General features: G+C 40.9%; 1 protein-coding gene across 1 annotated transcript; it reads left to right on the top strand.

The window, feature by feature from the left end:
* Positions 1 to 297: 297 nt before the first annotated feature.
* LOC103188624 (casein kinase II subunit alpha) lies at positions 298 to 21,608 on the top strand. Its single transcript, XM_007908668.2, has 12 exons — positions 298 to 463; positions 5,102 to 5,213; positions 8,596 to 8,697; positions 9,740 to 9,790; positions 10,404 to 10,463; positions 12,124 to 12,207; positions 14,820 to 14,930; positions 15,388 to 15,489; positions 18,965 to 19,065; positions 19,180 to 19,328; positions 20,847 to 20,936; positions 21,425 to 21,608. The coding sequence occupies exons 1-12, from the start codon at positions 363 to 365 to the stop codon at positions 21,538 to 21,540; spliced, it is 1,179 nt and encodes a 392-aa protein (XP_007906859.1). The 5' UTR covers positions 298 to 362; the 3' UTR covers positions 21,541 to 21,608.
* Positions 21,609 to 22,157: the final 549 nt, after the last annotated feature.

Raw genomic sequence — 22,157 nt, 5'->3', positions numbered from 1 at the left:
TATTTGAGAAACGTCCGCATGGCTCATAAGCAATATTTTTGTGTTTCCCTTCCAGAAACATAACATACAACATTTATGGGTTTGGAGGGAGCGGGTGGGCCAGATGAAATGGAGGAGTGGATGAAATTGACTCACAGGACCACCCTGGCATACACCATACTCTTCGTATTCTGTATTTGTGACTTGGTGTACTTCATCAAATGTTTGTGCTCTTTTCTTAACAGTGCAAAAGAGTCGATTAAGCGAGGCTGATCCCGCTCCATTCATTGTCCGAGTTTGAAGGTAATTGGCTTTCCCCAGCTGCCCCGCTGTTTCACATCCGCTGCTTCTGAACTCTCCTCGGGCCTTTCCAGCTATCGGACATGGCAGGACCTGTGCCAAGCAGGGCCAGAGTGTACACTGATGTAAACACACACAAACCCCGAGAGTACTGGGACTATGAATCTCACGTCGTGGAATGGGGGTAAGTTTCTTCAAATTGGAATGGTTTCACTAGACCTCCAAGCAATAGCTATTGTAACTGTGACCAGATAGCTTCATTTGTTTCTATTTTTAAAAGAGCAAAAACATTCAGTAAATTTTTATATTGATTCCCAAGGTCTTGAGGTAAATCGCAGTTTTCTTGATTGTCCATGATGTTGTTATGAAGGATGTAATCATGGGCCTTTCTTTTTCTTTTCCCTTCCAAATACTTTTTCATGGAAAGTGCCCTTGGCTTAGACGTTTGTCCACCTACAAATGAGTAATCAAAACAGTTGTTGTTAAAAATTGATCATAACATTTATTGGGTGTCCGTCCGGATGGTATTGGGGTGGTATAATGTTGGGTTGGGTTGGAGAGGTCAAATTGCAAAGTTTAAGACTAGCCTGGCAGAAAATATTGCTTTGTGATATGAGGCTTATAAACTACAAAAGTAACTTGTACCCCATTGTATCATCTGACAAATAGGTTGACATGTCTCAAAGTGCTTCACAGAATAAACTGTAAAGTGGATTGATTATATTTATGGCAGCCAATTGCACACAAACAGTCGTGGATTGAGAGATCAAATTTTGTTTTTTCAAGTACAACAGCAAATTACAGGTGTATAGGGGCCTTTCAAGTCGGGAGGACATCCCAAGGAGCTGGACAGTCGGGGATTTAACTCCAATCTGATTTGGGCCTCACTTAATTTTTTTCAATAAATGTTTATGCAGCATTGCGTAGTGGTTTTTGAGTGCTGAATTCCTTTAATTCAAAAGGTTTGAATCCTATTTGGTGTATACTGCTGAAAGCATTTTGTTATTGCATAATATAAGCTATTATATATAATGTATATAATATAGATAGATAGAAAGATATCCCTTCTCCCACCCCAGCTCGGGACTGAAATGCTGTACACTGTCCTGCGCCTTGGGGCGTCCTCCCCAAGTGAAAGGCGCTATACAAATGTCATCTTGTTGCTGTTGTTGATAGTAAAGCGATTCGGAACAGGGCAGTCTGAAGCATGTATTGTAGTCTGAAGTTGCAGTGCCCAGGGTCTGATATACCATTGCCAATTTTTGATCCATTTTAATATTATCAAAAGAGCTGGTCATATGATCACATCTTTAATAACATTAAAATGGTATCTTGGTGCAAGAGGGGCCTTTCAGTCTATCCATGTGCAAGGTGCTTTGAATGTTGTAATGTATGGAAAATGAACAGAGGTGACTATACCTTTTATTTCACAAATCCCTAAATCAAATTAGTAAATGCTGTTTCTAAATTAATAAGAGAAGCACAAGGATAAGATTGGCTTCTATTCTAGTTTTGTGCTCTTGTCTTTGGGCCTCGCCTCCTCATGATATTCCATGAAGGGAGCCCTGCAATTTTTTTTAATAAGATTACGTCGGATCAATGTGTCCCTGGAATACCGTGGAGAAGAAGAATTACCTGCTGATCTTTATGGGGTACTTGTTACAGAAATGGACAAGATAGGTTAACTGCATGCCTAGCCAAGCATGAGGAAGAAGCTTTGGACAATATTTCTGAACTGGACTAGAAATGAATTTCCCGTTCCGTCTTAGCTAACCACTGCAGCACTGTCACGGCTACATGCTGAGTTCCTTGTCTTGATTGTACAGGGTGCTTTTGTTTGGGGGGAAGGAGTAAAGCAAAATCTGAGGCCGAGCAGCTTCTGATTTTAAGGCACCTTCATTGTGGTTGGCTCAAATGGCAATGTCCTGAGCCTTCAGGAGTATGTTGTCTATTTGGCATGATGGGATGGGGGGAAGAATAGTGAATGGTGGTTGGAATTTTTTCCATCCAGAAGAAGCAAAGAAACAATGATTAGGCCCATGTGGCAATCCATTCAAACATTTACAGAACAGTGTGGGGATATTGTTTAAGACAACTCTTGAGCCCGGTTGACAGTTCCAGGTAGAGGTACTGCTCCTCGTGAAAGGATTTTTCGTGTCAGCCATAGCATCTGATTTACATGGTGTGTTACGTTTATCACAGTGACTTATGCTTGATGGGTATTGCTTGCTGTTTCCTGAACTGAATTTGAATTGTTGGAATTCCTGAATATTCTTAGTCCAGTTTGCCTGGTTGTGAAATAGGTTAAATCTGATGAGGGTTAAATAGAATTTTTATGATCCCTGTATTTCTATTTCACACAATTGACAAACTTACCCTGTTTTGCAGATAACATTTTTTTAAAGTCCTCTTGCTGTTCCTCTTTCTGCACTTATACTTCCAATATAAGATGACATTGTTCTGTACAAGTGCTTGTCCTTATTTTTTTGATTCCTCCAAGACCCTTGTTTAAGATGAAATTCAGAACATTGTGTTAATCATTTAGGCTTACGTATTCAGGACATCTGAATATAGATTGTAGAATCGTCTGCAATTCATTACCTTGGTTGGTTACATAATTAAGGACATTTGTATGTCTTTAAGCACGCTTAGCCCATTAGCCCAACCCAATTTTAATCTGATGACTTGTCAAATACCATTGAACAGGTGAGTGTTTAGTGTTGAATCCTTATTTTGTGTGTTTGAAATTCTGGAAAAACAGTATCATTAAATGTGAAGGAAAATACTCTTATTTCTGTTTGCAGATCTTCTGTCAGCATAAAGCAAATTATCTGTAAAATAGCATAAATTGCAAGGTTTGATAACTGCACTATTTTAATTCGAAATACATTCTGAATTAATCCCAATGAAGTGTTGAAGTTATCATGGGATTATTTTGGGAAAAACACAATAATGTCATTCAGATGATCTTGCAATTGTAAATAATTCTGATCATTTTATAGGTTATGAAGAATAAACTGACTATTGTATTAAGTTTTCCATAATTTAATGCCAAACAAGCCTGTCTCGTGACAACTACGGTACATAGTGAGACCAGTATTCAATCCCATGTGGGCAGAGAGTGGCTTGTGTGTGACAAGTCTACTGATTGTTCATAGAATATTACAGCGTAGACACTATTTGATCCATCAAGTCTGGATTGTTTTTTATCTTGACATGAGCCACGTAATCTGATCCCACGCACATGCTTGCTCCCTGACACTCTTTCATATTCCTCTTCTACAAAAATCTATCCAGTTTGTGTTTTAAGACTGCCTCAACAACAGTTCAATTGGGGTATATTATGGTCTGTTATGAAATTGCATTTGCTGGCTTTCCATTTGCCCAACTATTCACCAGTCATGGTTGAAGGAGCCAGGGTGGTTCTTTCCCATTATACCGAACAGTGGTATCATACACAAAACAGGCAGATGGGGATCAAGCAGTTGTAGGTGTGAGTCCTAAATGTAGGCCTTGCTCACTATTTGTTTCTGTTTTACTCTATCCATCTGAACAAATTGTAGCCGAGGATTTCAGTGCACCATGTGTGCAATGCTGTTCTGTGTCATTTTTTTAAAAAAAGGACATTGGTATTATAATTCCTGGTAATCAGCACACATGTTTTTTAAATCAAGTTTGTAGTATTTATTCTTTCTGCTGCACGTATATAGTTCATGTTTCCACCATGAAGCCCCCAAGCTGATTGAGCTGGAACTGCTACAATAAGTTAACAATAAGAGGCCACATGATATTTCCAGTCAGTCAGCGAATATCGAAGTTCATGTGCCCTGTGTGAACTGTTCTGATTTCCTCTTGGCAATTTATTGTCATCAGACCATCCCCTTTAATTGAACTGCTGCTGTAACTAATTCCCAGGTTTTCATTAGTCCTGTTTTTAAAAGGGATGTGGTCCAAAGTTTAGCTCGCAGCACGTAGGTTCTTTTTCTATTGTGTTGCCTGCCCGCTCTGGTAGAACTTCAGTATGCTGTGTGCTTGTGACTTCGCACTTCATCTTTTGACATCAGTTGCCTCTGTGACTGTGAGAACAAATCCGTATAACTTGAAGCCAATAGACAATTGACATTTACACAAGTGGAGGGGGCGAGAAAAGGAAAATAATCTTTACATACTTAATATAAAATAGCAGGTGATCAGGGATTATTTCCAGATTTTGTTTGGTGCATATGTATCCCATATCAACCGGTCCGCTCCCTCCGCTCAGAAGGTGTGTCTCAAAACCTTCCTCTTCGACCTAACCTTCGGCCACCCTCCTGCCCTTCATCCTCCCTGATTCCCAGCTCTGGTCCAAATCCCTGACTGTCCAGTGCCTTGGGACGTCCTACCGATCTGAAAGACGCTATACAAATATAAGTTTTATTGTGTGGGTGGGGGGGGGGGCGGAGTGTTTACCTTTTGTTGATTCCAACCTTTTATATGCACTGATTACCAGGTCACTTATGGGGTGGTATGGTAATTGACTGTCCTTCATTCTGCTAATATTGGACTATGCCATGTGTTTGGTGAAGGAGCCCCTTAGAAGGAGCTGTGGTCACGAAGGTTTCTTTACAGTGTAGTTTCCTTCACATTTTCAAATGCACTTGAGTTCCAATTAAGACTTTGTGGTAAAAGTTTATTAACATGACTACTTAAACAGTAAATCCTTCAATTTCACCAAGACAGCTGTGGCTAGAGTATGTCCCAGTTTTTATGAATTGTTTTACCAACTTAAAAAAAATTGCAGCGAATTTCAGGTATCTTAATGCTTTGTATTCTCTCTGTGCAGGAACCAAGATGACTACCAGTTAGTGCGAAAATTAGGCCGAGGGAAATACAGTGAAGTATTTGAAGCCATTAACATCACAAACAATGAAAAAGTAGTTGTTAAAATACTAAAGGTAAGACACGCCCCAGTACTGATGCCTGTAACCCACTCAAATGATAGCTTGTCTTATAATGCCTGCTTCAGGCACGCTTAATTACTCAACTGGGAGACCAGCCTTTTCCCAGGCCCCTGCTAATCCCACACTTGAGGAAATTAGGGAAGGGTGGCTGCCTAATTTTGTCCCTCCCGCCCTGTGTAACCTAGGTTTAGCTCTCTCTCTCCTGCAGTTACAAGGTTGAGATGCAGATACTGGAAACTGATCCTCATCAAGAATTACACCCTTCTCTCCTCACTCTGGACCATACTGTGTCCACCTTTCTAACACATCTGGTATGGGTGTCGTGTGTTTTTCTTTTTAATTCAAACATTCCAAACTGAATGGTTCTGAAGAATAGCCATTAACATTGAATGATTTGTGATAATTGATCTCCCGGCTGCTTTAAATAGCATTCGTGCCTAGTTTTACTTATAAATGGCAAGAAAACTCCAAAATGCTGCACTGCATAAAAGTTGCCAGCCACTGAAAGTGAATATTTTCATCTACTAAACATTAAAGAATGCTTTTCATTAGCAGAGCTCACTCATAATAACAATAATAATAATAATCCTTGCATTTGAAATAGCGACTTATCACGTCTTTGGGACTCTCAAAGTGCTTCACAGAATATACTGTGAATGGACGAAACTCATTATTATTGTAATACACGTTTTTACACTTTTTTCCCAACAATAACATGTCTTCCTACACAGAGTTGGGGGATTGTCCAAGCCTTGCCATAGAAGACCATATGTGTAGAATCAATTTGATTGCTAAAGGAAAGGATAGATAATTTGAAAGAAAAGATAGATAATCGGAAAGTAAGAGAAAGATGCAAAACCAATAGAATATTGATAATGGAGGACTTCAATTATCCTAACATAGACTGGCAAAATAACAGTGTAAAGTGCAAGGAGGAGTAAGGATTCCTGAAATGTTTGCAGGATAACTTTCTGGATAACTACTTTTCCAGCCAAACAAGGAAGGAAGCAGTGCTGGATCTAGTTCTGAGGAATGAAGTGGTGCAAGTGGAGCAGGTTTCAGTAGGAAAGCATCTGGACAACAGTGATCACAACATCATTAGGTTTAGAGTACTTATAGAAAGGGACAAGGGACAATCAAAGGTGAAGATACTCAACTGTAAGATGTTTAATTTCAGTGAGTTAAAAAGGGACCTAACCAAGGTGGACTGGAAAGAAAGACTGGCAGGAAAAACAGCTAATGAGCAATTGGAAGCCTTCAAGGAGGAGATAGTTCAAGGACAAAACAAATACGTTCCCATAAAGGGGAAAGATAGGGCAACCAATCCTCCCTGGATGTCTAAGGAAATTGGGATTAAAATAAAACAGAAAAAGAGGCTTATGTCAGGTCCAAAATAGAGAAGATAATCAAATAGAAATAGAAAGTACAGAGGAGAACTGAAAACGAAAATAAGAGAGCAAACAGATGTATGAAAGAAGATTAGCAGGCAACATAAACGGGAACCTTTAAGGTATTTTATAAGTATACAAAGAATAAAAGGTCAGTCAAAGGTAGGGTGGGGCCAATTAGGGACCAAAGAGGAAATCTTATGGAGGCTGATGTACTGAATGAGTACTTTGCATCTGTCTTCACAAAAGAGGATGCAGCCAATGCCACAATATCGGAGGAGATGGTAGAGAAATTGGATAGGATAAGAATAAACAGAGAAGAGGGATTAAAAAGGTTGACGGTGCTCAAGGTAGATAAGTCACCTGGTCAAGACATCCAAGGTTACTGAAAAATAATCCCTCAAAAATAAATTATAAATTGGTCATTTCAATCCACGACTGTTTGTGGGACATTAAAGGAACAGTGGCAGCGGATACAGAATTGTCAGGGAGGCAGAGAGCAGTGGTGAACGGTTGTTTTTCTGACTGGAAGGAAATGTGCAGTAGTGTCCCCCAGGGGTCGGTATTGGGACCACTGCTCTTTTTGATCTGTATAAATGACCTGGACTGGGGTATAGGGCGTACACTTTCTAAATTTGCAGATGATACTAAGCTGGAAAAGTAGTAAACATTGAGGAGGATAGCAGCAGACTCCAAGAGGACATAGATAGACTGGTAAAATGGGCAGAAATGGCAGATGAAGTTTAATGTGGAGAAATGTGAAGTGATATGTTTTGGAAGGAAGAATGAGGAGAGGCAATATAAGCTGATGGGACAATCTTATAAGGGGGTGAAGGAACACAGAGACCTGGAGATTCCTAAAAGTAATTCTTTGGAGGTGGCAGGATAGGTAGATAAAGCTGGTTTAAAAAAAAGCATACGGGATACTAGACTTTATAAATAGGGGCACAGAATTTATAAAATACTGGTTAGGCTTCAGCTAGAGGCCGTGTTCCGTTCTGGGCCCCACACTGTAATAATAATAATAAACCTTGCATTTGATATAGCGCTTTTCACATCTTCTAGACGTCCCAAAGCGCTTCACAGAATATACTGTAAAGTGAATTGACTGTATATTTGTGGGCAAACGCGGCAGCCAATTGCGCACAGCAATGTCCCACAAACAGTCGTAGATTGAAAATGACCAATTTATTATTGTTTTGTGTGATTAGGGATTATTATTAGGCTCTGTGTGGAGTAAGGAAACTTGGTCAAGGTTTCGCCCTGTCTGGAATTGAACTGAGGTCTCTCGCTTGCAAAGCGAGTGCTCTAACCACTGAGCTACAGAACTCCACTTTAGGAAGGATGTCAAGGCATTGGAGAGGGTGCAAAGGAGATTCCAGGATTGTACCAGGAATGAGGGACTTCAGTTATCAGGAGAGTAGAGAAACTGGGATTATTCACCTTGGAACAGAGAAGGTTAAGAGGAGACTTAATAGAAGTTTTCAAAATTATGAGGGGATTCGATAGGATGAACAAGGAGAAACTACTTCCACTGGCGGGTGGGTCGGTAAACCGAGGGCACTGATTTAAAATAGTTGTTGAAAGAAAGAGGGGAGATGAGGAGAAATTTTTTCCAACAGCGAGTTGTTCGGATCTGGAATGCAATGCCTGAAAGGGTGGTGGAAGCCAATTTGATAACAACTTTTAAGAGAGAAGCAGATAATTATTTGGGGAGGACATGTTTGCAGAGCTATGGGGAGAGTGCGGGGGAGTGGGATTGATTGGAAGCTCTTTTCAGAGTCGGCACAGACACAATGGGCCGAATAGCCTTCTTCTCTGTTGTATAATTCTATGATTCTATGAAATGGGGTAAATGGTGGGAAATGTATTGAAAGATTGACTGTTATAGAGTGGTATTTCTTATTTGCATTATATGGTAAAAGGTTTATTCTCCAAATGTATTATTAATTTGTAATCTGACGTTTAAAACTAACGTTTGCTTGCAGCCCGTAAAGAAGAAGAAAATAAAGCGTGAAATTAAGATCTTGGAGAACCTGCGTGGAGGCCCAAATATTATCACACTCATAGATATTGTCAAAGATCCTGTGGTAAGTCGAGCTTCCTCCAGCACTTCCTTTACTTCAAGATGGGAGAATAATTATCCAATATTTTCAGATCAATAAATTTTTCATTGAAGCAGGATAGGAGAATGTGTTGCTTACCCAGCAACCCATTCGTATAGCACTTTCACATTGGGTCATCTCAAAATGCTTCACAGGATTTACTGCAAAATGTAGTGACCGTTTATTTTGCGTAGGAATAAAGCAACTGCATATTTGCCCACAGGAGTGTAGGGATGGGATGTTGGTAGAGAATTCCTGAGAGCGGGGGCAAACTGGCTAAATGTTTGTCCATGTTGTTGGGGGTTGAAAGAAAGAACCAGCATTTTTATAGTACTCTGCCTTCTTGGCCTCTATCTCTCTGTTTTTAAATACCGCTTGAAATTCTGCCTCTGATGGCACCTACAGTCACCTCCCAGGCATCCTACACAATCCCTACAAAGCACTGCGAGATATTATCCTATGTGAAAGGCGCTGTATAAATGCAAGATGTTGTTCCGCTTTCAGAGACACCTTGGACGTCTATTTTCAAAGGGAACTAAAGTATTAAGAGTTCAGAATACCAGTATGAACTTTAAATCTCCTGAGCAGGTGATTAATTCATTACGTGCAAGTACTTGGAGTCTTATTAAAAAGAAATCCTGAATGTGCGGTGTATTAAAGTGGTTTGCCGCAATATGTATGAATTCTTTATTATTTAAAAGGATTTGGATATTTATGGTCAGGAAAAAAATTCATGCCTTTTTAAATTTTTTATTCCACTAAATTTATATTAAAGTAATTTTCCCAGGGCTATCTGCAAGCCAGTTCTTTGGGCTTCCGTGTTAAAGCTCTGTACATCAGTATATGTTAAAGACAGTGTGCTGTGATTAAAGAAAAGTTGCAAACATTCTAAACTAGTATTTCAGCATTTATTATTACCTGGCAAATCTTTTAGGGCAAAAAACAGATCAATGATTGGTGTAGTTTTGTACGCAATGTTGTCCTCTTCAAAGGCTTATGACTGGGTGGCTTTTTTGCTTTTTCATAGTCACGGACACCTGCATTGGTCTTTGAACATGTAAACAACACAGATTTCAAGGTAAGAGCATGCTTTTTATTCAGGAAGAGATCACCAGCTAGGTTTGATTTTTTTTTGTTAAAACCATTTTATTGTTAATCAACTTCCATTCTCTTTATTAACAAAAAAAGGATTTAGGGCTGGAGGGAAGCGAAGATTTGATTAGGATTTCCTTCACGGTTACAGTAAAATGTTTCTGAAAGTGTTTCCTGTAGTCGGTCCTCTGCCATCCCCAATGTGAAGCACTTGGTTTGTACTTTCCTTCGTGGTTGTACTGTTATGTCTTGGCTAAGTTCTGAAACATTCTGCATTAAAATAGCCAGGGTGTCTACCCAGTTATTCCCGCCTCCCCCTGGGTGCTATTCACAAGGTCAAAGGGTTAGATTGTTTGGTGGGGAAATATTAAGAGATGAATCTCCATTCAGCAACACTCTGTTCATTCAGGGTGACCGTGTGTAGAATGCCCTGATTGACCCTTTACATTTGCTCACTTTAATCCTGCTTTCAGACATTATATTCCTGTTAATAACTGGAATATATTAAACGATAACAAGCTTTTTTTTTTTGGTCTGTGCTCTAATTTTGTGTGATTATTAAATGTTTTCAACTTGTTTTCCCTCTTTGTTCCCTGCAGCAGCTTTACCAGACCTTAACAGATTATGATATACGATTCTACATGTATGAGATTTTGAAGGTATGGAAAGTATTTTTGTAATAGTTTTAACTATAATTTAATGTGCTGTGAGAATGCCAAAATTGTTTAGAGATGAAGATGATTCCAACATTAATGTGGTTAATTGAGATCTGCAATCTTCCATGGGCTTAGCCATAAGACTACTGTCTTAATATGTAAGAGTTTTGGTAAATGGTTTAAATAATTTGGAAGAACTTTGGAAAACTGGCTTCCAAATTAAGACTGGATTTAAGAATTATCCATGAACGACAGCTGAGGCCACAATAAATTTCAGGCCTCTTTTGACCTAAACCATCTGTAAGCTTTTATGGTTTAAAGCAGTTGGCTGACCCGGTCCCACTGTTTAGATTTCAGTTTTTCCTGCTTGATACAAGTTGTAAGGAAAAGGATAGGTTCATTTGACTCAACCAGCCCGTTTCCCTTTGATTTCACACTCACCTTCTCACTATATCCTTCAGTCTTTCCTTTTCAAGAAAGATATACAGTTGCCTCTTGAGCTCACCGTATATCGATGCTTTGAGATGTCTCGAAGACATGATAAGGCGCTATATCAAACGCAAGGATTATTATAATCTTGACATTCAAGTCAATGGCTACAGGCCTTATAGCTAGAATTAGTCTTCCGTGTTAAGAGAATACAAGGGAAACTGAGTATATTCACATTAAAAGAGATGGCTCAGATAAGATCTTATTGCAATTTTCAAGACGCTAAAGAGTAATAGATAAATTGTCCTTAAAGTAAAAAAACGTAGAACAAGTTTGGAAGGGGGAAATCCCACCTGCTTCATTCCAGAGGTTTGGATTGTTTTTAATAAAAAAGGAAAGAAATTGCCATATGTCTATTCCGAATACACAGTACTGCACCACTCAGCCAGAAAATCATTGGAGTTTTACAGGTCTAGGACTTGTACAGTGAGATTGATGGCCGCAGCAGGGGTGAGATTGGGGAGTTCTACATCGCTTAACTTAAATGTTTAATGCTGCAAACATTTCCCAGACTGTCCAGCGCCTTGGGACGTCCTCCCGACATTTGCACTATAGAAATGTAATTTTGTATTTTATTTAGACTGTTGTTTGCTTAATGTGCCCCTAAATTTTAATCTTGAGAGACTGACTTTCCATCTGCATTACTTTGGTGGAAATTGAAAGAAGACCTGTGCTAGCCCCAGTTACTGAGGCGATTTGGTGACTGACCTTGAGTTTCCATGTTAGAACTCTGCAGCACCAATTCTTTGAACTTTGTCCTCTTCCCCCCCCCCCACCCCCCCTCAATACATGATTTGAATTCCCATCCAGAGGTTTAAAAGCTGACATTGGGAATGCCTGATTTTTTCCAGAAAAAAACATTCAAACTTTGCCACAAAATAAACCTTTCTGGTAATAATAATCCTTATATCTGATGTAGCGCCTTACCATATCCCCAAGACAACTCAAAGCACTTCACAGGAGTAAGAACTCACTGGGACCAGTGAATTTGGTGTTTGTATATCCATGACTGAAATTGGGAATATTTGTGGCTAAACTTATGAGCCGAGTTGTCCTAGTTCCAAGGTTTCACTGTAAGCAATGTAAATGAACTTTTACACTATTGAAAATCACTTGTTAATTTTATGAAATAAAGTATGGACGGTGATCTAGTCATATCTTCTGTGTTTTGCAGGCTCTGGATTATTGCCACAGTATGGGGATTATGCACAGAGATGTTAAACCACACAACGTTATGATTGATCATGAGCACAGAAAGGTAATGGACAGAATATAATAAAGATTAGCCATTTTAGTTCTTATAGGTGCATGTATTTTACCTCTTTATATTCCTCTATGTTATGGCAGTTGACATTATCTGTTCCATTGTCGTCGCCCCCCCCATTCCGCCTGTCCCATTTAAAGCTGTTTAATTTGAAGGATGTATATTTATTATTAGTGCAATTTAGAAACTTGGATTTGAGCCAAGGTGACTCCAACCAGCTCCCTTTTTTGCTTGCAAGTGTCCAAAAATGCCTTTTTAAACTCCCTGATAACTTTGATAAATATTAGAATCATAGAATATTACAGCACAGAAGGAGGCCATTCGGCCCATTGTAACTGTGCCAGCTGTTTGGAAGAGCCACCCAATCAGTCCCACTGCCCTCGCTTTTTCCCCATATCATTTCAATTTTTTTCCTTTTCCAGGTACTTATCCAATTCCCTTTTGAAAGTTGTTATTGAATCTGTTTCCATCACCCTTTCAGGCAGTGCATTCCAGACTATAACAACCCTGTTCGTTTAAAATAAATAAATAAAAATTTAAAAAATCTTCTCATCTTCCCTCTGGTTCTTTTGCCAATTATCTTAAATCTATGTCCTCTAGTTACCAACTCACTTGCCAGTGAAAACAGTTTCTCCCTATCTACTCTTATCAAAACTCCTCATAATTTTGAACACCACTACTAAATCTCCCTTTAACCTTCTCTGCTTTAAGGAGAACAATTCAAGCTTCGCTAGTCTTTCCACTTAAATAAAGTCCCTCATCCCTTGTACCATTCTGGTAAATCTCCTCTGCACCTTCTCCAAGGCCTTGATATCCTTCCTAAAGTGTGGTGCTCAGAATTGGACACAATACTCCAGCTGAGGCCTAACCAGTGACTTATAAAGGTTTAGCAGAACTTCCTTGCTTTTGTACTCTATGCCTCTATTTACAAAGCAAGGATCCCATTTGCTTTTTTTAACAGCTCTATCAACCTGTCGTACCACCTTCAAAAAAAAAAAAAAAGCTGAATAGATCAATGTGGCTGGGCTTCATAAAATTCTCTCTACAGACAGTTATTGCTGAAATCTTACCTTAATTTAATCAAATTACAATTCATTTTAATATCCATTCGTTTTTGGGAAGTGTGAACATTTTTGTTGAAATTATGGAATTCAGCAATAATGCTTACATTTAATACATAATGTCTAACCTTGAAACTTCTCCATGGGTAATTGTTAAGTTTAGTGACTGTTTGTAGGCAGACACGGCAGCCAATTTGCGCAATGTTAAGTCCAACAGTCATTAAGTGAATGATTAATTTATCTGGGGATTGTTAGCCAGGACACCCCGAGAAACTCATTCATGTCCAACTTTAATGTCCAGCTGAACTGGCCTTGGGTCCTCAGTTTAATGTCTCATCTGAAGAGCAACACTTCTGACATTGCTGTGCTTTCCTATCACTGCATTGGCGTGTCAGCCATTGTTGGGCTTAATCCACAATCTTCTGCCAGTGTTGCAAGCGACAAGTCGCAGTTACACTGCACTCCTCAGTTTGCATTGTGTAATTGAAGAAAAGAGCTATCTTCACTCTGAAGATGCTAATTATTCCCATAGCTGCAGTATGTTTGTCATAATCAGAATTATTTAGCAAATTTAGGTCCTGACTTTTAGATCGCACAAGGTTAAGCCTTAAATTAGCTTTGGTCTGGAGATCCCTTAACACTAGCTGCAAAAGCTAGTGTGTTGCAGCCTGACTAACATTCCGTCTAGTATCCTACCACCGAGCCCCAGGGTCAATGAGGTGTGGAATCCTGTTTGTGTTGACCACACATAGAACCTATTTGATACCTATCTATCTGTTTTTCTTAATATTCCATATTGCTTAATATCCTTTGATATAATTGAATCCTTTGCCTGAATGGTTTGCAACGTGTTCAGATAATTAATAAATAATCTTTCAAAAAAAATTGGGTTCACTCAATCCACAAGTGTTTGTGGAACACTGCTGGACGCAATTGGCTGCCGCGTTTCACCCACAAATATAGTCAATTCACTTTACAATATGTTCTGTGAAGCGCTTTGAGACGTTTCAATGACGTGATAAGGCCTTACATCAAATGCAAGGATTATTATTATCCCACCCTCAATTGGAATTTTTTNCTGAACAATTCTTGATCCCTTCTCTTCAGATGACAAGCAACATCTCACCCCCACACGTCCCTGTTAATTCTTATGGAGTCAAGTACTTAGTGGTTAGAGCAATCGCCTTGCAAGCGAGTGGACCTGGGTTCGATTCCCAGACAGGGCGAAACCTTGGGTAGTTTCTTTACTCTACACACTTCAGTTTACTTAACAGTAAGTAGAAACCCGGTCGTTAGTTGATTGGTGGATCCGGGGTAATAATCGCTTCAAAAATAAAAATAATAATTATTTGCTCACACAATCTACGACTATTTGTGGGACACTGCTGCATGCAGTTTTGTCCACACGGCTGCCACATTTTGTCCACAAATATTCAGTCAATTCACGTTACAGTATATTCTGTGAAGCACTTTGAGACGTCACAAAGACATTATATCAAATGCAAGGATTATTATTATTATTTTCTGTTGTATCTGGGATCACAGTTGCGGCTGATAGACTGGGGTCTGGCAGAGTTCTATCATCCAGGGCAGGAATACAACGTTCGAGTGGCCTCCAGGTACTTCAAGGGACCCGAACTACTTGTAGATTATCAGGTGAGAAAATGTTATTTCCTTTGTCACTGGGTTCAACAGGACACAAGATATGAAAGTGCCGATTGAATTAGGTTTTTATAAGTGATGTTACTTTTATAAGTGACGTAATTTTCTCCAGATAAGAGAGACTTTAATAATTGTGTGGAACTTACTCTTGTGAGATGGACAGGTTAAAGGGTTTTGCTCAACAACAAAATGACATTTGTAGCGCCTTTCAAGTCAGGTGGGGGGTGGGGGGGGGGAGTCTCAAGGTGAAAGACAGTCAAGGATTTGCACACGAGCTGGAAATTGGGATCAGGACGGGTGGGGGGGGGGGGTAGGAGGGTCAAAGAGGAAGGTCTTGAAGGTGGCAAGGGAGGGGGCGAGGCGAAGGGACTGTGGGACAGGTTCACAGTTGTTCATGGACAAAAAAAATTGCTGCTTAAATTCTGATTTCCTTTGGATTATTTGATTCTAGATGTATGACTACAGTCTAGACATGTGGAGTTTAGGATGCATGTTGGCCAGCATGATTTTCAGAAAAGAGCCCTTCTTCCATGGGCACGATAACTACGATCAGGTAAGATGTTAAAGTCAAATTTTTAAGGAGTGTTTGCTTCAGTCAAAAGCTTCTCGTGAAGAAATCTGGTATTTTAAGCAAACTGTTTAGTCCTTCACAGATGGCATACACGTTGCTTTGTGACCAGAAGGGCACATCCGTACATTTCTCTCACTCTCACCAGATCTTTGTTGATCCAGCCTTGGGATGACCCGCAGAGCAGATCTTTGGGGAGGAATTCCACCTGGACCTAGATTTACTCTGTTTGTGTAACATTTCAGTGTCCAGAATTTTGGAAAATACAAACTTAATTTTGAAGCTGTGTTTTCTTTTTAAAAAAAACAATGGAAGACCTGATTTGAAAGTTAAGATTGAACTCAACAATTTGCGGAGTTCTGCTTGCTCCAAATCTAGACCCACTTTGTTTTGAGTCAGTGATTCCCATTGACTGACTGGGACATTGCACATGAGAGCAGCCTGGAATGATTACTTACCCCAGTTAATTTCCCCAGTGTTGATGTGTTGGGGTCACTGTTCTGTGCTTTTTCCTGGTGGCATAGATTAGGAATCATTTGCATTGTGGGTTAATGGCATATTATCACCCTGTGTTACTGCAACACTATCTATCTCTCTATTGCTCTCTCCCCCCACCCTCCCTCCTTGAACGAGTACGAGTTTTAAGCATACCTGACGAAAGTCCCTCTTGTGTGGGAAACAATAGGGGAATGCAGTTCCAGTGACAGGGTTAGATTCAATAGGCTGAATGTCCTCCTGTGCTGTTCCTACGATTCAGCGTTGTGACTGGCGATCACTTTGTATAGAGCCTTTCACGTCGGGAGGATGTCCCAAGGAGTTGGACAATCAGTGTTTTGGACTCGAGCTTGGGGTCAGGATTGGGGAAGGTGGAGGGCAGGTGGTAAGGAGGGTGACTGAAGGCACGATTGAAAAGGAGGGACTTGAGATGGGTCTTGAAGAAGGCAAGGGAGGGGGCAAGACTGTGGGATGGGCTTTCCAGAGGCTGGGTACAGAATGGCTGAAGGCCCGCCTACCAATGCTTGGGTGGGAAAGCGGGACATGAAGCAGACCAGAACCCGCTGAACGGAGGGAGCGAGCAGCTTGGTAGGGGGTTAGGAGGTTGCAGAGGTAGGAGGGAGCAAGGCCATGGAGGGCTTTGAAAGTGAGTACCAGGATCTTGAATTGTATCCTCTGTGTGATGGGAAGCCAGTGGAGGTGTGCGAGGATGGGGGTGATAGGGTCACGGAGCCTAGTGCGGGAGACACAGTGAGGCTGACAAGCAAGGATTTTGTGTAGTTGAGGCTGAATGTTGTGAATGCGTGTATGAGGGTCTCGGCGACCTGTACTGTAAAAGCACATTGAGCTGGTTTGGAAGGGAACGTGTTCTGCTGAAGAGTGAGTTTGACTGCGATAGTGTTTGTGGACCCGTGTGGGATGTGAGATGATGAGAAAACCACAAATTCAACAGCAGCTTGTATTTATACAGGGTAACATCCCAGGGTAGACAGTGGTGGAGCACTACGCTGAGCCGGGGGAAGGGGGGAGGTGACCATATGCACGGTCAAAGAGGAAGGTCTTCCGGCGCAACCTGAAGATGGGGAAGGAGGTGGCAAGGCGGAGGGAGTGCAATAAATATGCAAACGACCATTTTTTTATATACCTTTGAATCTGCACACATTTAGATTGCAAACCTCCAGTGAACTGAATAAATCCTCATGTTAAAGGCACAGTTGGCATTGCATACAGTAATTTACATGCAAATTTGGAGTGAGCTACAGTGTAAACTTTGAGATACATAGCGAATGTGATCGCATTTAGAAATGCTTTCAGAAAATTAATTCCAAAAGTGGGTCAGGCAGGACTGCAGCTGCTCAAAGAACAACTGGTACCATTCAGTTTCTGTGAATCGAAAAGTCATCCTGTGGAATGAGGGCGTTTGAGCGTATACGCGTGTGATTCCTTCCTCTGGCTCCCACAGTGATGCAGGGTGGGGTGAGCAGTGCAACTGCAGCTGCTGCTCGTGTGTCTCTGCTTAGAAAATGCTTTGTAATAGCATCTTTATACATAGAGCAGAACCACCACCTGCTGGAGGAGAACGATGTTGCAGGAGTCAGATTTGTTTAAAATGTTTTTTTTAAAAAGGTCATTCTGCAACACCTTAACTTTCATTTTGGATGGTAGAGTGGAGGCAAATCTCCTTCATCTCTTTGGTTGACTTACTATGGAAACATAGATGTGTACAGCACAGAAGAAGGCCATTTGACCCATTGTGTCTGTGCTGGCGCTTTGAAAGAGAAATCCATTCAATTATGAATACAAAAGAGATTCCTGACCTGTTTTAGTTTGAAATAGTTATATTGGTGCCACTTTTGGGTACTTAGGCAGCAGAATGATGCAGTGGGTCAGAATGATGTACTTTTACTCTCTTGGGGTTGGTGAGATTGGTTGAGATGATGGCTCTTCTCACTGTCTATAGGGATGTCAGTGAAGTAAGGCAGGGTTTCTCAGCTGAGTTTCCTAATGGACTTGGCTAGACTTGTAATGTTATAAAAAGTGTATATTTGCTGTTTGTTGCTATGGACTTACTGACTGTATAAATGACATTGCGAGTATTGGCTTTGAGGTGTGACAGAGCCTCATTGTGGGGGAAGTGAATAAACTGCAGTACGTACAATCATTGCCACTTCGACCACACATCATGCATGCAGTAATGAAGCTTCCTCACGTTGCTGAACTCGGTAAATCCACCGCCCACCACCCCCCCACCCTGCACGCACACACACACACCCCACCCCCCCAACCCCCATTGATAAAAAGATTGTGTATTAACTGTTTTTTTAAAAAACTTAAATTTAAAATTAATTCCTTATAGCTGTTTAATTTCTAGAACTGGTCTGATTCCATTTTGAATAGGCTCTTATGTGGAGTTGTAGCGTAGTGATTATAGAGTAATCACCTTGCAAGCGAGAGGACCCAGGTTCGATTCCCGGGCAGGCAAAACCTTAGGCAATTTCCTTACTCCACACTCCTTTGTTTACCTAGCAGTAAGTAGAAACCCAGTTGGTTGTCGATTGGTGGATTGCTTTTCTGGGGGTAATTATCCCTCAAAAAAAAATTAAGATAAATAGTTTGGTCTCTCGATCCACAACTGTTTGTGGGACACTCTTATGCGCAGTTGGCTGTTACGATTCGCCCACAAAATATATAGTCAATTCAACAACAATAATAACAACAAAATGACATTTGTATAGCGTCTTTGACATTGGGAGGACGTTCCAAGGCGCAGGACAGACAGAGTTTCGGACCTGAGCTGGGGGTCGGGATTGGGGAGGGTGAAGGGAAGGGGGGGAAGCAAATTCACTTTACGGTATATTCTGTGAAGCACTTTGAGATGTCTCAAAGACATGTTAACGTGCTATATCAAATGCAAGGATTATTATTATTAAGTGGCTTTAATTTATCTTCACTCTTTTCTTTGAAGTTGGTCAGAATAGCTAAAGTGCTTGGCACCGAGGACCTGTACGATTACATTGACAAGTACAACATTGAACTGGATCCTCGGTTTAATGACATCCTGGGCAGGTCAGTTCCCAGCATTTGTTCACTCGACTCGCAAATGAGCTGAAACTGAATCCTTTTTAAAAACAATCTTATTTGTAACAACACCCGAGTGATCTCGTTAATGTTGATTTTCAGACATTCCCGTAAAAGGTGGGAGCGCTTCGTACACAGCGAGAATCAGCACCTGGTCAGCTCGGAAGCGCTGGATTTCTTGGATAAGTTGCTGCGATACGATCACCAAACGCGTCTAACAGCACGAGAAGCTATGGAGCATCCTTATTTTTGTAAGTGACTTGTACGAGAGCTTGTAAAAACTCAATTCATGACTGTTTGTGTGCAGTTGGCTGCTGCGTTTAACCACAAAATACACTGTCACTCAACTTTACAATATTTTCTGTGACGTGTTTGAGACGTCTCAACAATGTAATAAGGCGCTATATCAAATACAAGGATTATTATAATTATTGTGCAGCTTCCCACCAGATGTGGACTAGGTCATGTTTCTTTGCCATTATAATGCACAAGGCCATTCTAGTATGTAGTAGCCACTGTAGTATGCAATTTATACCAGATTGGTTTGGAGTAATACAGAATGACCTCATTGTGATGTATTTTGTGTCCTTAAAATTAGACCTGCGTTAAAATAGGTCCATTTAAAAACGGCATCTCATTCTGTTTCTGGGGATGCCTTGTCATGTCTTCTCATATTCTGTTGAGGTGTTCAACAAATTGCATAGTCTTGTGGTGATAGACTATTCTATCACTTGGCCTGGATTCTGTTTCATAGAATCCTCGAATGTTTACAGCCCAGGAGGAGGCCACTTGGCCACATTCCCCCACTCAAGCTATCTATTTCAATCTGCATTTCATAAATTTTTAAGATAATTTTCCCTTAAGTATTCGTCCAGTTCCATTGCAAATGCCATGATGGACACAGCTTCAACAACTGTTTCCTCCATTAGCTGACAGTGTGAGCAGGTTTGAGTCCCTGCATTTCCCATAGCTGCTACTGTTAATACTGCTTCACCATTTCAGTGCATTTTTGTGAATGAGAACTGGACTGTTTGTTCTGATCCTCATCTGGAGGTGGCTTCCTGACTGCTAGTGAACCTGTGCAGTCGAGCGTATTTGATCTCAATGTTACTTGATTTCAATGTTACTTCTTCAGGAGTCTGGACTCTCCCTGAACAACTGACTGACTGCTCCAGGGTCAGCGTTTTCATTGACGTAGTTAAAGAGTTGGAATTTGGCAAGAGTCTGAAATGACATGACCATGAAGTGCAGCTTTACTCTTATCTTCCCACCCCTCCCCCCACCAACGCTCCCAGATTCCACATCTGAGAAAGACATTGAGTGGAGCTGAGTGCTTTATTGAAGGAGGAGCAAGTTGAGTAGCAGGTTGACATGCACTACTCAACGTACAAAGGACAGAGGGAAGTGGTTGCTTACATGTCACCTGTACTTGTACACGCCTCCCTTAGGGAGCAGAGTGCACGGGGATAGGAGAAGTAATGGTAAATGAGCTTTGGTCATTCAGGCTTTCAATGGACTTGCCCTGAATAATGATACTTGCATTTAATACGTCACCGTACAACGTGAAAACATCTTGAGAGATTAACAAAAAGATTCACTGTGTGAGGTGTTGCTGCCACTTTGCCTGCATAACTTTCACTTCAAATGACAAGGCGAGTGAGTGGTCAGTTTAAAATGAGATTCTCTTGAAATTCGATGGCGGCTGTATGAACTAGAGTATGGAGGATTTAATAGTGTTCATTTAATTTGGATTCTGTTTTATTCCACAGACCCAATTGTGAAAGACCAGTCCCGAATGGGCTCCTGTACGAGCATGCCGACCGGCAGCACTCCAGTTAGCTCGGCCAGTATGATGTCAGGTCAGTAACACACGTGTGGATAAGCTAACAATGGTATTCAATCTTTCATGATGTAGGCAAGACTTGCCAGACGTATTCAGTGTGTAAATAATTGAAGCAATATGTCACAGTTATCTTCAGTCTAGCCTATATGTTTTCAATTTGATTAGTCTAACCCTGCTCTTACCCCTCCCCTGTGCACTCACACACACACAACTTCAGTCTTAGCCTGAGCGACCATTCTATACAAATGTTAGTTGTTGTTCGACTCTCCCTGCAACAGAGCTCCGCACAGTGAACAAGTGAATTCAGTGTTGCTCCAAGGCACTCTACCAAGAGACTGCCGCTATCTCCTCCCCCCAACCCCTTTAAACCAAACTCTGATGGGTCAGAGTCTACCGGGTGTACGCTTTGAAGTTGCACATCTGATTTTAAAATGCATTTATTGTACTTTTCAGTGTTGTTGCTTAATAATTAAGAATTAAAATGTTTAATGTTTGTGCACACAGGGATATCTGCAATGCCAACCTCGTCACCATTGGGACCCCTGGCTGGCTCACCAGTTATCTCCGCCACTAACACCCTCGGGACGCCCGTTCCAGCCACCGCTGGGGCACAGCCTTGATGTTGCTTCCTGACTTCTTGTAAACCACACCCCCCCCCACCTTGGCAACAGCCTGCTCCCCTTCTAATCCCCCCCCCCCCCCCCACTCTTCCATGGAAGCACGGGGAACCTGCTGGGCACTGTCACGTCTGAGCAGTTGCTTGTGGATTCTCTTCATTTCAATCATTCTGAAACCGGGGGGAAAAAGGCTGATTTTTACTTGAGATTTTTTTTGTTTTGTATGTCACAGACTTAGAGACAGTATACCTCTTCTAGTCCTAATAGGCCATATGTAATGCCTGTCAGAAACTGTTGCCTACACAATGTTCTCATGCACTTGTTTAGTGTTATCAGATTTTTTTTTCCTTCTAGGGTTTTTTTGAGTGTTTTTTCAGCAGATGATGTCAGTGTTGTCAGGATTTCCTGCCTGGAAGATTGAATCGCTCGAGAATAATTATTTACTTTGAAACATTAAAATATTTTTTTTAAATTAAGTCTTATCCCCGAAAGCTTATAGTAAGGGGCAGTAAGTGTGGCGTGTCTCTCAAAAGCCTGTAACGGCTGCGCTAAAAGGGATACTGTCTCTGATGTGAAATCAATTGGAAATCCTGGAAGCACTCTCTCCACCCTGACTTTGC

This window comes from Callorhinchus milii, unplaced genomic scaffold (genome assembly GCF_018977255.1).
Source record: "Callorhinchus milii isolate IMCB2004 unplaced genomic scaffold, IMCB_Cmil_1.0 Scaffold18, whole genome shotgun sequence".
Classification (NCBI taxonomy): Eukaryota; Metazoa; Chordata; class Chondrichthyes; order Chimaeriformes; family Callorhinchidae; genus Callorhinchus; species Callorhinchus milii.
This window is presented reverse-complemented; position numbering and strand designations above follow the sequence as displayed.

What these genes read in the sequence shown, in the direction of transcription:
- LOC103188624 (XM_007908668.2), top strand. Translation starts at nt 363, where the DNA reads ATGGCAGGACCTGTGCCAAGCAGGGCCAGAGTGTACACTGATGTAAAC. An exon ending in TAAACAACACAGATTTCAAG is followed by an intron (nt 9,791 to 10,403) that starts GTAAGAGCATGC and finishes TGTTCCCTGCAG; the next exon opens with CAGCTTTACCAGACCTTAAC. An exon ending in TTTAATGACATCCTGGGCAG is followed by an intron (nt 19,066 to 19,179) that starts GTCAGTTCCCAG and finishes GTTGATTTTCAG; the next exon opens with ACATTCCCGTAAAAGGTGGG.